Source organism: Hypanus sabinus, unplaced genomic scaffold (genome assembly GCF_030144855.1).
Source record: "Hypanus sabinus isolate sHypSab1 unplaced genomic scaffold, sHypSab1.hap1 scaffold_628, whole genome shotgun sequence".
In the NCBI taxonomy this organism is placed as follows: Eukaryota; Metazoa; Chordata; class Chondrichthyes; order Myliobatiformes; family Dasyatidae; genus Hypanus; species Hypanus sabinus.
The window spans coordinates 50,104-62,288 of NW_026781484.1; the positions used below are offsets into that span (position 1 = coordinate 50,104).

General features: G+C 45.3%; 1 protein-coding gene across 5 annotated transcripts in view; it reads right to left on the reverse strand.

Moving 5' to 3' along the window:
• The window catches only part of LOC132389694 (NACHT, LRR and PYD domains-containing protein 3-like), a 53,374-nt gene that overhangs the window by 16,385 nt on the left and 24,804 nt on the right, over positions 1-12,185 (reverse strand). For all 5 annotated transcript variants that reach the window (XM_059962255.1, XM_059962252.1, XM_059962253.1 and 2 more), the window contains 2 exons: positions 2,935-3,027; positions 1,373-1,539 (listed from right to left, as the gene is read on the reverse strand). In XM_059962255.1, coding sequence (XP_059818238.1) covers positions 1,373-1,539; positions 2,935-2,944 — 177 coding nt within the window. In that variant the 5' untranslated portion in view covers positions 2,945-3,027. The remainder of the gene's footprint in view (positions 1-1,372; positions 1,540-2,934; positions 3,028-12,185) is intronic.

Here is a 12,185-nt window from a genome sequence, read left to right on the forward strand (position 1 = left end):
GAATTGTTAACTTTGTGGGAAGGGTTGTTACCGCTGCATGGGGAGAGGGGAGGTGTTAAACTTGAGCTGCAGGGGGATGAAGAACCAGAGTGGATTCTGGAGTGGCTGGGTGGAAAAGATGTAGTTAAGCCGACATGCAAGGTCAGGAAACTAAAGGATGAATATCGTGAAAGTTTTTTTTTTCAAAAATGCATATTATTTCAATGCAAGGAGTACTGTAGGAAAGACCAGCCTATCGCGTGGATCAGCACATTGAATTACATCATTGTAACCATGAATGTGATTTGGCTGGAGGAAGTGCAGGACTGGTAGCTCAGCATTCCAGGGTTCTTTTGGGTTAGACACGATTCGACAGAGCGGGAGGGATTACAGATGGAGGGGTGGCATAACTAGTCAGAGAAAATGTCACTGCATTGTTCAGAAAGGACAAATTGGATAGCTGGTCCACTGAGATCACATGGGTGAAACTATGAAACAAGAAAGGGATGACCACGTTAGTGGGATTATGTTATAGCGCACCCAATAGTCAATGGGATTTATAGGAACAAATGTGCAGAAAGATCACAGAAACAAGAAACACATGATTCTGATGGTAGACAATCAACTTTCCATTTATTGACTGGCAAACCGCGTTATAGGGCTGGATGGGATATTGTATGTCAAATGTATCCAGGGAAGTTTCTGTGATCAATATATTCAGGTCGCAACTGGAGAGAGTTCATCCTATTAGGGAACAAGACAGGGCAAGCGACAGTGATGTGTGCAGAGGAACAGCTCAGTTCTTGTGATCAAAATACCATTAGTTTAAATATCATTATAGAAACTGATAGGTCTGGTCCTCGGGTTAAGATAATAAACTGGAGAACGGCAAATTTTGATGGTACCAGAAAGGATCTGACAAAAGCAGATTGGAACTGGCTGTTTTCTGGTACAGATGTGCTTGGTAAGTGTGAGGCCTCCAAAACTGATATTTTGAGAGTACAGACTTCAAATGCATAAATAGCCATAAGTGAAGAGTTTGAATGTTCCTGAAAGAATAAAAGGCAAGGGTACCTTCGTTTAGGGAACGTTGGTTTTTTAGAGATATCAATCCCCTTGAGCTCATCGCAAATATTGGTTTGAAGGATCAAATGATCAAATTTGGTACTTGATGAGCATAAGAAATGCAAGAGTTACTAAAGGAGGAAATCAAGAGGGTGAAAGTACGTCATGTTTAATAAAACTTCAGTGTTTCTGAAAATGAAAACTCTTTTCTTGATGTTGACCACAACATTGCAGGGTTTTCACTGCCGAGTGGTGCCGTTACACCGGTTCTGTCGGTCTGTGATTGATTCTGTCGAATCTACACTCAGCCTATGTTCCAACCACTTACGTGATACTCTGGCCCAGTGAAGTGATCCTCGCCCATTAACATGAAGCTGACTCCCTCCACGCCCTCCTCAATCGCCTGCTCCAGTCGCTCCATGTAGAATCTCGTCAACTGGAACAGTTGGTGATCGTCACATTTTGACAGAAAGGCGGAGATTGCAGAGTTCAGATCTGTAGTCAATCATAGAGCATAAAATAGTAGATGTATCATGCATATGTGGACACAATGCCAACTTAAACCAATTCCATCTTCTGGAACACGGTGAATACCCCTCCGTTCCCAGCCTACTCATAATTTCAAACGCCTCTCAGACGCTGCTGAGTATCTGTTTCCAGTCCCTCCCTCGGCAGCTCATTCCAGACATTGATCACTCTCTGTGGAAAACATGCATCCTAATTCCCCTTTAAACTTTACCCTCTAACCTTAAACCTATTCACCCTAGAGCTTGATATCTGGCAGAGTCACAGACTACCGAACTGTGCTATGCCTCTCACAAATTTATGGATTCTCTGAGATTGAGGCTTCATTCTCTGACACTCCAGAGAAAGCAATCCAAGGGTGATAGACTTCTCCCGGAAGCCAATATTCTGTAATCGTGGTGAAACTCATCCTCGTGATGTGGCTAACAACTTTGTGCACAATACTGAGATTGTATCTTAACCAACGTTCATCCAGTTACAACTTTGAAAAATACATACTCACACATCAGCTAGTTGTTAGCATGCTACCAATTTTGTTGCACTTTCAGGGAGCAATGCACATCCATCACAAGACCCGTCAATACAACAGCCTTCCTAATGGTCCCAGCATTCTCTGCGCACATTGCTCGTGAACTTGACCTCCCAAGGTGCAACTCCTCACATTTACCCGAATTAACTGTACTTGGTGACTATCTGTTCATATTTCTAATTGGATGCTGAACATTTTGACAACAGTCCAAAATTTACACAATGCCACCGAGTCTGTAAGTCGATGAATCAGTCCACCTATGTGATTCTTTCTGTACAATCATTCACTGTCTGCCGCACCCAGCCCGTTCTCCCACAATATAATGCTCCTTAACTCGGCCACAGAAAACAGACACTGGGAACTCCCCTCACCTCCATTGAGCAATAAGCCGAAAATCCAGGGAGAACTCACTGCTGTCCTTTCAAAAGAGAAAACACCATGTTTCTCTCACTGGCTGTTGGAGGTATTTCCCACATCAGGGCGTACCAAGTACTGACAGAGATTCTGTCTTTTCCCTGGACTGTTACATTGCCCGTTGTTGTATTCCTCTCTGAGTTACATCCACACCCACTGTACTCTTAGGAGCTCCCTCTCCTTTCACTCAAGTGAAGATTTGCATGGTGAGTGGGGTGATCCGACCATTCTGATTGTTAGGTCCCTGCACAGGACCTGGTGAATTGTTCCAGTGCTCATGGTCACTTTACCAGTAGGATCAATGACGGCAGTTTTGCTGTGTCCCTTTAGCTCCCAGGTTTATTCCTCTGAACTATTGATGATTTGACTACCCGTGTACCACAATGACAGCGTTTTAATGAGAAAGAGCCCAGTGAACATACCTGTGTCCATTCTGACTCTGACTGACGTTGGTTGATTGTCGTCTGCCTGTCTGCCGTCCAGGTGGAGGAAAGCACCAACTAACGGGCGATGATCTGAATGACACAATAAAAACAGACAGGCTGTTATTCTGACCTTCATAATTTAAAACACTTTTTTAAGGTCGCTGCACAGTCTCCTACATTTCAGGGAGTAAAGACATACAGTGGCCATTCTCTCCCCAGCATTGAGGTCTTCTGGCTCGGACGACAGACTCACAAATCTCTGCACTCTTTCCACGTTAACCGAGCCTTTTCAAACATACAGCGGCTAGAACTATACTTTTTACTGCAAACACAGTCTCACCAACGACTTATACAACGGTTCCATTGTGGTTAACTCAAGTCTTTACAGTTCGAACGGCCGGGTTTTAAGCCCTGCCGCTGACTGTCAGAGTTTTCAGGTTCTCACCGTGATCGGTCCCTACTATCCACACCGGCAGCATGTTCCAACGACCCACCACTCTCTGAAAGAAACATTTACCCCTCACACCACTTTTAAAGTTACCCCCCTCTCACCTTAAATGCATGACCTCTGTTGTTAGACATTTCAACCATTGTCTAACTATTTCCTCTCATGATCCTATAAACCTCAATGAAGATTCAAACCAGCCTGAACCTCTCAAGAGAAACTCCAACTTTATCCAACTTTTCGCTACACCCCATGCTCTCTACCCCAGGAAATATCCTGGTAAGCCTCTTCTGCACGCTCTTCAAAGTCTTGATATCCTTCTTAGAATGAGGCAGACCTGATTTAGCTTTGCGCCCGAGAACTGACTGTGGGATCGGTTACTTGCGGTTGCCCAGGCTGGGAGGGGGTTTGGTGGTGAGGCGGATCTGTCTGTGTGTGTGGGTAGAGGTTATGGGTGGACGTGTGGGCGTGGGGTGAGTGTGGGAAGGCTGTGGGTCCGCAGAAGGTAGGGGGTGGTGTTGGGCTGTTGTGAGAAAGAGGGATGAATGGTAGTTCAATCACGTGGGGAAGATGGGTCACAGGGCAAATTAAGGTGTCAACTAAAGAGGATATGATCCATTGGATCTCACAGTATATGAGTCCTTTCAGGAAGCAACAATTCTATCTTCATATTAATTATAGTCTAATCTTCTTTTCAAATTTTTTTTTTGTTACAGAACGCCAGGGTCTGGGGACAGCTGTCACCATCATGGGCTGCGAGTCCAGATTGTGAAAGGTTTGGGGTATCAGTGACCTCCGCATCAGAGAAGGACACCTGTTTATAGAACCTCTTGTGAGATATAAAGGTCCCTACTGTGGATTCGGACCTGGTAGCAACTCTGAAGTTTGCAAAAGGAAAGGGAGTAGGGGAGTGGATAAGAAGAGAGTGCTTTAACTGGGAGTGCTTTACCAGTACAGGAGCTGTTTTATAAATTGCTTTGGTTGTATTTTATGATCTCACAGGCTTCAGGAAGAGAGTGCGCCTGGAGGACACCCAGAGCTACCCAAGTCAGACAGAGAGACGGACTGTGCAACGGTGTTAAGCAACTGTCTCAATCGAGGAGCTAGGTGCTAAGTTAAAGGGCAATAACTCCAGGGCTGTGATCTCAGGCTTGCAACCCGTGGCATGTGCTAGTGAGGCCGGAAACAGGATGTCTATGCAGTTTAATATGTGAAAAGGAATCGGTATATGGGGGTGGGCTGAAGATTTCTGGATCATTGGGCTCTCTTCCAGGGAAGGTGGGACCTTTACAGAAGAGACGATTTGCACCTGAATGGGAAGGGGAATAATATCCTAGTGGGAAGGTCTATTAATTCTGCATCATATGAGATTAAACTGGGAGTTGCATGGGAATGGGAACCAAAGTGCCAGAACAGTTAGTGGAAGGGCTGTGGAGAGAGATGTTGTGCAGACAATTAAAAATCAGAAGATTAAGCAAGGTGTAAATAGAGTAAATTACAATGCAAGAGGTATCAGAGGAACGGCGGATAATAGTGCTGAAGATGTGTAGCTGGTTTACAAACAGTGGCAAGGTGAAGTAAGGAGGGGCTGTAGATTGGGCATAATTGCAGTTAACAGGACAAATTGAACATAAAAGGTGGAAAAAATCAAAAAGAGCGAATACAGGTGTGAAAGTGTTGTACCTGAATGTGCACAGCATAGGGAATAATGTGGATGAACTTGTAACACAGTTGCAGATTGGCTGGTATGATGTTGTAGGCATTGCTGCTAAATGACTGAATGATTATACAGTAGCTGGGAGCTGAATGCCCAAGAACCGGCAGGAAGGCAGAGTGGGCAGCGTTGCTCTATTGGTACAAAAATTTATATCATTAGAAAGAGGTGACATAGAATTAGAAGGTGTTGAAACATTCTGGATAGATTTAAGAAACTGCAAGGGTAAAAAGATCTGGATGGGAGTTAAATACAGGTCCCCAAACTGTAGTAAGGAAGTGATCCACAAATTACAAAGGGAGTTAGAAATTACATGCCAAAAGAGCAATGTTACAATAGCCATGAGATATATCCATATGCAGGTAGATTAGAAAATTAGGTTGGTGCTGGATCCCAAGAAGGGAAATTTCTGGAATGCCTATGCGATGGCTTTTTAGAGCAGTTTGTCGTTTAAGCCCAGTCGGGGGATCAGCTGTTCTGGATTGGGTGTTGTGCAATGAACCAGAATTGATTGGAGAACTTCAGGTAAAAGAACCCTGAGGGGAAAGTGATCATAATATGATTGAATTCATCCTGAGACATGAAATGGAGAGGCTAAAATCTTGATGTATGAGTGCTTCGGTGTAGTAAATGGAATTAGAGGCAGAAGAGGTGTTTTGGCCGGAATGGATTGGTACAGAACTCAGCAGGGATAACGACAGACCAGCAATGGCTGGAATTTCTGGAAGCAATTCAAATAGCACGGGATATATACATACCAAAGATGAAGAAATATTCTAAAATAAAGATAACACAAACGTGTCTAACAAGAGCCGTCAAAGCCAACATAAGAGCCAAAGAGAGAGCATACAACAGAGCGAACAGGAGTGGGAAGTTAGAGGATTGGGTTCTTTTTAGAACCAACATAAGGCAACTGAAAAAAGCCACTAAGAAGATCAAGATGGAATTTGGAAGTTAGCTTGACAATAATATTAAAGAGGATACCAAAAGCTTCTTCAGATATATCAAGTGTAAAGGAGAGGCGAGAGTCGATATTGACCAGCTGGAAAATGATGCTGGAGAGGTAGCAATGGGGGACAACAAAACAGCAGAAGAACGGAATAAGTATTTTGGGTCTGGTGGAAGTTCCAGGTCATGAATTGTGTAACTAGACAGAAAGGTTTTGGGAAACTGACAGGTCTGAAGGTAGATACGATACTCGGACTGGATGGTGTACACATCAGAGTTCTGAAAGTGGAGGCTGAAGAGATTTTGGAGGCATTAAAAGACCTTTCAGAATCACTAGATTCAGGAAAGATTCGGGAAGACTGGAAAATTGCAAATGTCACTCCACTCTTCAAGTAGGGGGAGAGGCGGAAGAAAGACAGCTCTAGGCCAGTCAGCCTGACCTCCGTGATTGGGATGATGTTGGAATCCATTACTGAGGATGAGGTCTCAGGGTACTTGGAAACACATGATAAAATAAGCTATAGTTAGTATGGTTTCCTCAAGGGAAAATCTTGTCTGACGAATCATTAGGAATTCTTTGAAGATTTATCAGGCAGGACAGACAAAGGTGAATCGGTTGATATTGTGTACATGGATTTTTGAAAGGCCTATACTTGAGGCTGCTTAACAAGCTACGAGTCCATGGTACTGCAGCAAAGATTCTAGCATGGATAAATCGGTGTCTGATTGGCAAGAGGTCTTATGGAAATTCAACTTCCCCGGAAGTGGATGAAAGAGGACACACCAACAGGTGGAACTGTCTGTGGGAAGACATGGTTTGTCAGCTCTCAGACTGAATCAGAAAAAGGCTATTTGAAATGCCAGATGCAGGGGAGATGTGATCACATGTGCAGGGATTAAAACACAGCATTTGGGGCCGGATTTAATCACTGATTCTGACACTGTGAGAGGGTTACTTTTGCTGTGAGGCAGCAACATTAAGGGAAGAAGACACAAGACCTTCAGCAATTCCCATTTGTTTAGCAGAAGTGACCAATTTGTATGTAATCTTGGAAGAAACAGATACTTCCAGTGGTGAGAAAGGGGTTCAGTCTGGTTTATTTCAGGTTGGAGAGGGGTGTGGAGTTTTGAAATCAATGCCTTGCGGTGCCACCATCATTAATTTACCATGTCCGGAGTGGTGGATCACAGAGCACGGGAACAGGCCTTTGGCCGGCCATACCTGTTCTGACCATCCACTCACTGTCTACACGGGTCCCATTTATCAGCACTTGGTGCACAGCCGACTGTATCTCGGCAGTTTCAATGCTCATCGAGGTTATTCCCTGGAGCATTTCTTGACTGACGGAACAACATGAGGTACTAGCCAGTTCTCCAGGAGTTTGTTGTGGCTAGGAAGGACACAAGTATAATGGTCAAGGCCCCAGCAATCTCTTCACTTGCCTCTCTCTGTAACTTAGGGTGTATCCCATCGGGCTGATACAAGCTGCCGGGAAGGTGACAGGAAGTCTAATAAGCACAGGTTGCAGCAGGGAAAGCGGCCAGTGAGTGAGTGGAGCAGTGAAGGAGTGGAGCTTTCAGGCTTTGACTCGAGAGGCTTCGATGAGAACAGGCGGAGGGCGAGCTTGTTCCCAGTTAGTCTTTACAATGCCTCCTGAGACAGTGATGTGGCTCTCCTGTGAGATGCGGCAGTCTTGGGGGAGCTCCCCTCTCCCGCAAAGTCACTTCTGCCAGAAGTGCTCGCGGCTGGGTGATCTGGAAGACAGTGTGAGGAATCTGGAGCAGTAGCTGGATGACCTTTGACTCATAAGGGAGAACGAGGCAGCCATAGATGAGAGCTACAGGGAGTTAGCCATACCTAGGCTGCCGGAAGCAGGTCATTGGGTGAGTCAGAGGGGGGAAAGCGAAGGTAGGTAGACATGTAGTGCAGAGCACCCCTGTAGCCATTCCCCTGAATAATAAGTTTACCGTCCTGGATTCTGTTGGCAGTGACGACCGACCAGGTGTGAGCCATGGTGGCAGGGCCTCTGGCCCTGACTTTGAACCTGTGGTTCAGAAGGATGGGACAGAGAAGAGGAGAGCTGTCGTCACTGCAGACAATAGTCAGGAGAGCAGACAGGAGATTTTGAGGACGTGAGAACGACACCCACGTGGTTTGTTGCCTCCCGGGTGCCAGGGTTAGTGATGTCTCTGACCGGGTGCATGACATCCTGGTACGAGAGGGAAAGCAACCAGAAGTCGTGACACATGTTGGTACCAATGACATAGGCAGGAAGAGGGATGAGGTCCTGAAGTGTGAGTTTCGGGAACTAGGCAGAAAGCTGAAGAGCAGGACCTCAATGGTGGTGTTCTCAGGATTCCTGCCAGAGCTACGTGATAGAGATGGTAAGATTTGGAGGAGATGGCAGTTGAATGCGTGGCTGAGGTGTTGGTGTGGGGGGCAGGGTTTTAGGTTTTTGGATCATTGGGATCTCTTCTGGGGAAGGTGGGACCTGTACATATTTGATGGGTTGCACCTGAACTAGTGGGGGAGCAATATCCTTGCAGGTAGGTTTGCTAGCATGGTTCAGGAGGGTTTAATCTAATTTACAAGGAAGATGGGATCCGGGGGGATTGAGCAGTGAAAGAAGTGCATGGAATAAAGCCAGATCTAACATATAGAGAGGCTTTGTGGAAAGAGAAGCAGAATAAAGGGTATAAAGGTAGTAAGGTAGAAGGGCTAAAGTGTGTATACTTCAATGCAAGAGACATCAGGAACAAAGGTGATGAACTGAGAGCTTGGATACGTACATGGAATTATGATGTAGTGGTCATTACAGAGACTTGGCTGGCACCAGGGCAGGAATGGATTCTCAATATTCCTGGATTTCAGTGCCTTAAAATGGATAGAGAGGGGTTAAAAGGGAGGAGGGGTGTCATTACTGGTTAGTGATACTATTACAGTTATAGAAAGGGCGGGTAATCTAGCAGGATCCTCTTTTGAGTCAGTATGGGTGGAAATCAGGAACAGGAAGGGTGCAGTTACTCTATTTTGGGGTATTCTATGGGCCCACTGGTAGCAGCAGAGATACCGAGAAGCAGATTGGGAGGCGGATTTTGGAAAGGTGCAAAACGAACAGGGTTGTTATCATGGGTGACTTTAACATCCCTAATATTGATTGGCACCTGATTAGATAGTTTAGATGGGGCAGAATTTGTTAAGTTTGTCCAGGACGGATTCCTGTCACAGTATGTTGAAAGTCCGACTAGGGGGAATGCCATACCAGATATAGGCAACGAACCGGGTCAGGTTCCAGATCTCTCAGCAGGTGAGCATCTGGGGGACAGTGATCACCGCTCCCTGGCCTTTAGCATTATCATGCAAAAGGGTAGAATCAGGGAGGACAGGAATTGGGTAAGGGCAAATTATGATGCTATAAGGCTAGAACTTGCGGGTGTGAATTGAGATGATGGTTTTGCAGGGAAATGTACTATGGATGTGGTCGATGTTTAAGGATATCTTGCAGGATGTTAGGGATAAATTTGTCCCAGTGAGGAAGATAAAGAGTTGTAGTTTGTAAGAACCATGGGTGACAAGTGAGGTGGAAAATCTAGTCAGATGGAAGAAGGCAGCATACATGAGGTTTAGGAAGCAAGGATCAGATGGGTGTATTGAGGAAAATAGGGTAACAAGAAAGGAGCTTAAGAAGGGGCTGAGAAGAGCAAGAAGGGGGCATGAGAAGGCCTTGGTGAGTAGGGTAAGGGGAAACCCCAAGGCATTCTTCAATTATGTGAACAAAAAAAGTTGACAGTTGTGAAGGTAGGACTGATTAGAGATAAATGTGTGAAGATATGCCTGGAGGCTATGGAAGTGAGTGAGGTCCTCAATGAATACTTCTCTTCGGTATTCAACAATGAGAGGGAACGTGATGATGGGGAGGACAATATGAGTGAGGTTAATGGTCTGGAGCATGTTGATATTAAGAGAGAGGAGGTGTTGGAGTTGTTAAAATACATTAGGACGGATAAGTCCACAGGGCCGGACGGAATATTCCCCAGTCCGCTCCACGAGGCGAGGGAAGAGCATTCTAAGCCTCTGGCTAGGATCTTTATGTCCTCGTTGTCCACAGGAATGGTACCGGAGGATTGGAGGGAGGTGAATGTTGTCCCCTTGTTCAAAATAGTTAGCATGGATAGCTCGCGTAATTATAGATCAGTGAGCCTTACGTCTGTGGTGGGAAAGCTGTTGGAAAAGATTCATATTGATAGGATCTATGGGCATTTAGAGAATCATGGTCTGATCAGGGACAGTCAGCATGGCTTTATGAAGGGCAGATTGTGTGTAACAAGCCTGATAGAGTTATTTGAGGAGCATATTGATGACCTAGCATATAGATGAAGGTAGTGCAGTGGATGTGATCTACATGGATTTTAGTAAGGCATTTGACAAGGTTCCACACGGTAGGCTTATTCAGAAATTCAGAATCCATGTGATCCAGGGAAGTTTGTCCAGGAGGATTCAGAATTGGTTTGCCTGCAGAATGTCATGCTGGAGGGAGTACATTCAGATTGGAGGGTTGTGACCTGTGGTGTCCCACAAGGATCTGTTCTAGGACCTCTACTTTTTCTTGATTTTTATTAATGACCTGGATGTGAGGGTAGAAGGGTGCGTTGGCAAGTTTGCAGACGACACAAAGGTTGGTGGTGTTGTAGATAGTGTAGAGGGTTCTCGAAGATTTCAGACATACGTTGATCGGATGCAGAAGTGGGCTGAGAATTGGCTGTTGGAATTCAGCCCGGAGAAGTATGAGGTGGTACACTTCGGAAGGACAAGCTGCAAGGTAGAGTACAAAGTAAATGGCAGGATACTTGGTAGTGTGGAGGAGCAGAAGGATCTGGGGGTACATGCCCACAGTTCCCTGAAAGTTGCCTCACAGGTAGATAGGGTAGTTATGAAAGCTTATGGGGTGTTAACTTTTATAAATCAAGGGATTGAGTTTATCTCTATCAAATCACCCTTCATTATCCTACGCTCCAGGGAATAAAGTCCTAACCTATTCAACCTTTCTCTGTAACTCAGTTTCTCAAGTCCTGGCAACATCCTTGTAAACCTTCTCTGCACTCCTTCAACCTTATTAATATCCTTCCTGAAATTAGGTGACCAAAACTGCACACAATACTACAAGTTCGGTCTAACCAATGTCTTATACAACCTCACCATTACATTCCAATTCTCTCATCTCAGATATTTGTAAAGTATGTGTGATAGCAAGGTGTTATGATCCCAGCCCCCTCCTTTGTGAGAATCGCAAGAGCACTAGTTGGGGGGGGGGGGGGGGGGGGTCAGTCGACCCAGGAAGTGGGAGAGAGAGAGAGAGGTGCTGAATAGACACAGGAAATGGGAGAGAGAGAGGCGTGCCGAATACCGCGTTCCACCAGGATGCAAAATAAGGCGACATTGACTATTGTCTCATGGAGAACACGTGTAAAGCCCTCGGGCAATGTGGGGGTGGGGTTTGCATCACCCTACTTTGATGGACATCTACAACACTGCAAGTCAAGATAAAAGGGGACTGCAGGAGGCGGTACCCCAGCGACGCACCAGAAGGACACACCAACACTCAGTGCTCCCCGGCTAGCGGGAAGCCATTGAAAGCCACGCGCGTTCAGTTTCTCCTTTGCTTGGGGAGCAGGTGGCTGATAACACCGAAAAGGACTTCGAACTAACAACGGGGAACCAATGCTCTCCTGATTCAACGGAGTTGCTTCATAAAGACCCGGGCAAGTTTTTCCTTTTCTCACCAATCCCTCTCTCTCTGTCGCAACACGTGAAACCCAGCGATTCCCAAAAGGCTGAAGCCTGCAGACTTCGGAGTGACATTTATATTTCCAATGGACAATATATTATCCCCTAGACAACAGTAGAGCTTATTTCTTAATGATGATTATTACTATACACGCGCTTCAGATTGAGAATTGACGACGTGCATTATTTGAATGTTTGTATTAACCTTACTTTTGTGCTCCTTTATAAATAAAAACGTTTGAAAATAGTGCCATCAGACTTCAACGGACCTCTCTATCATTGCTGGTAAGTTATCCAGTTACGGGATACGTAATAAAGGAAACACAACAACAGGAGTAACATAAATAGTCCAAGAG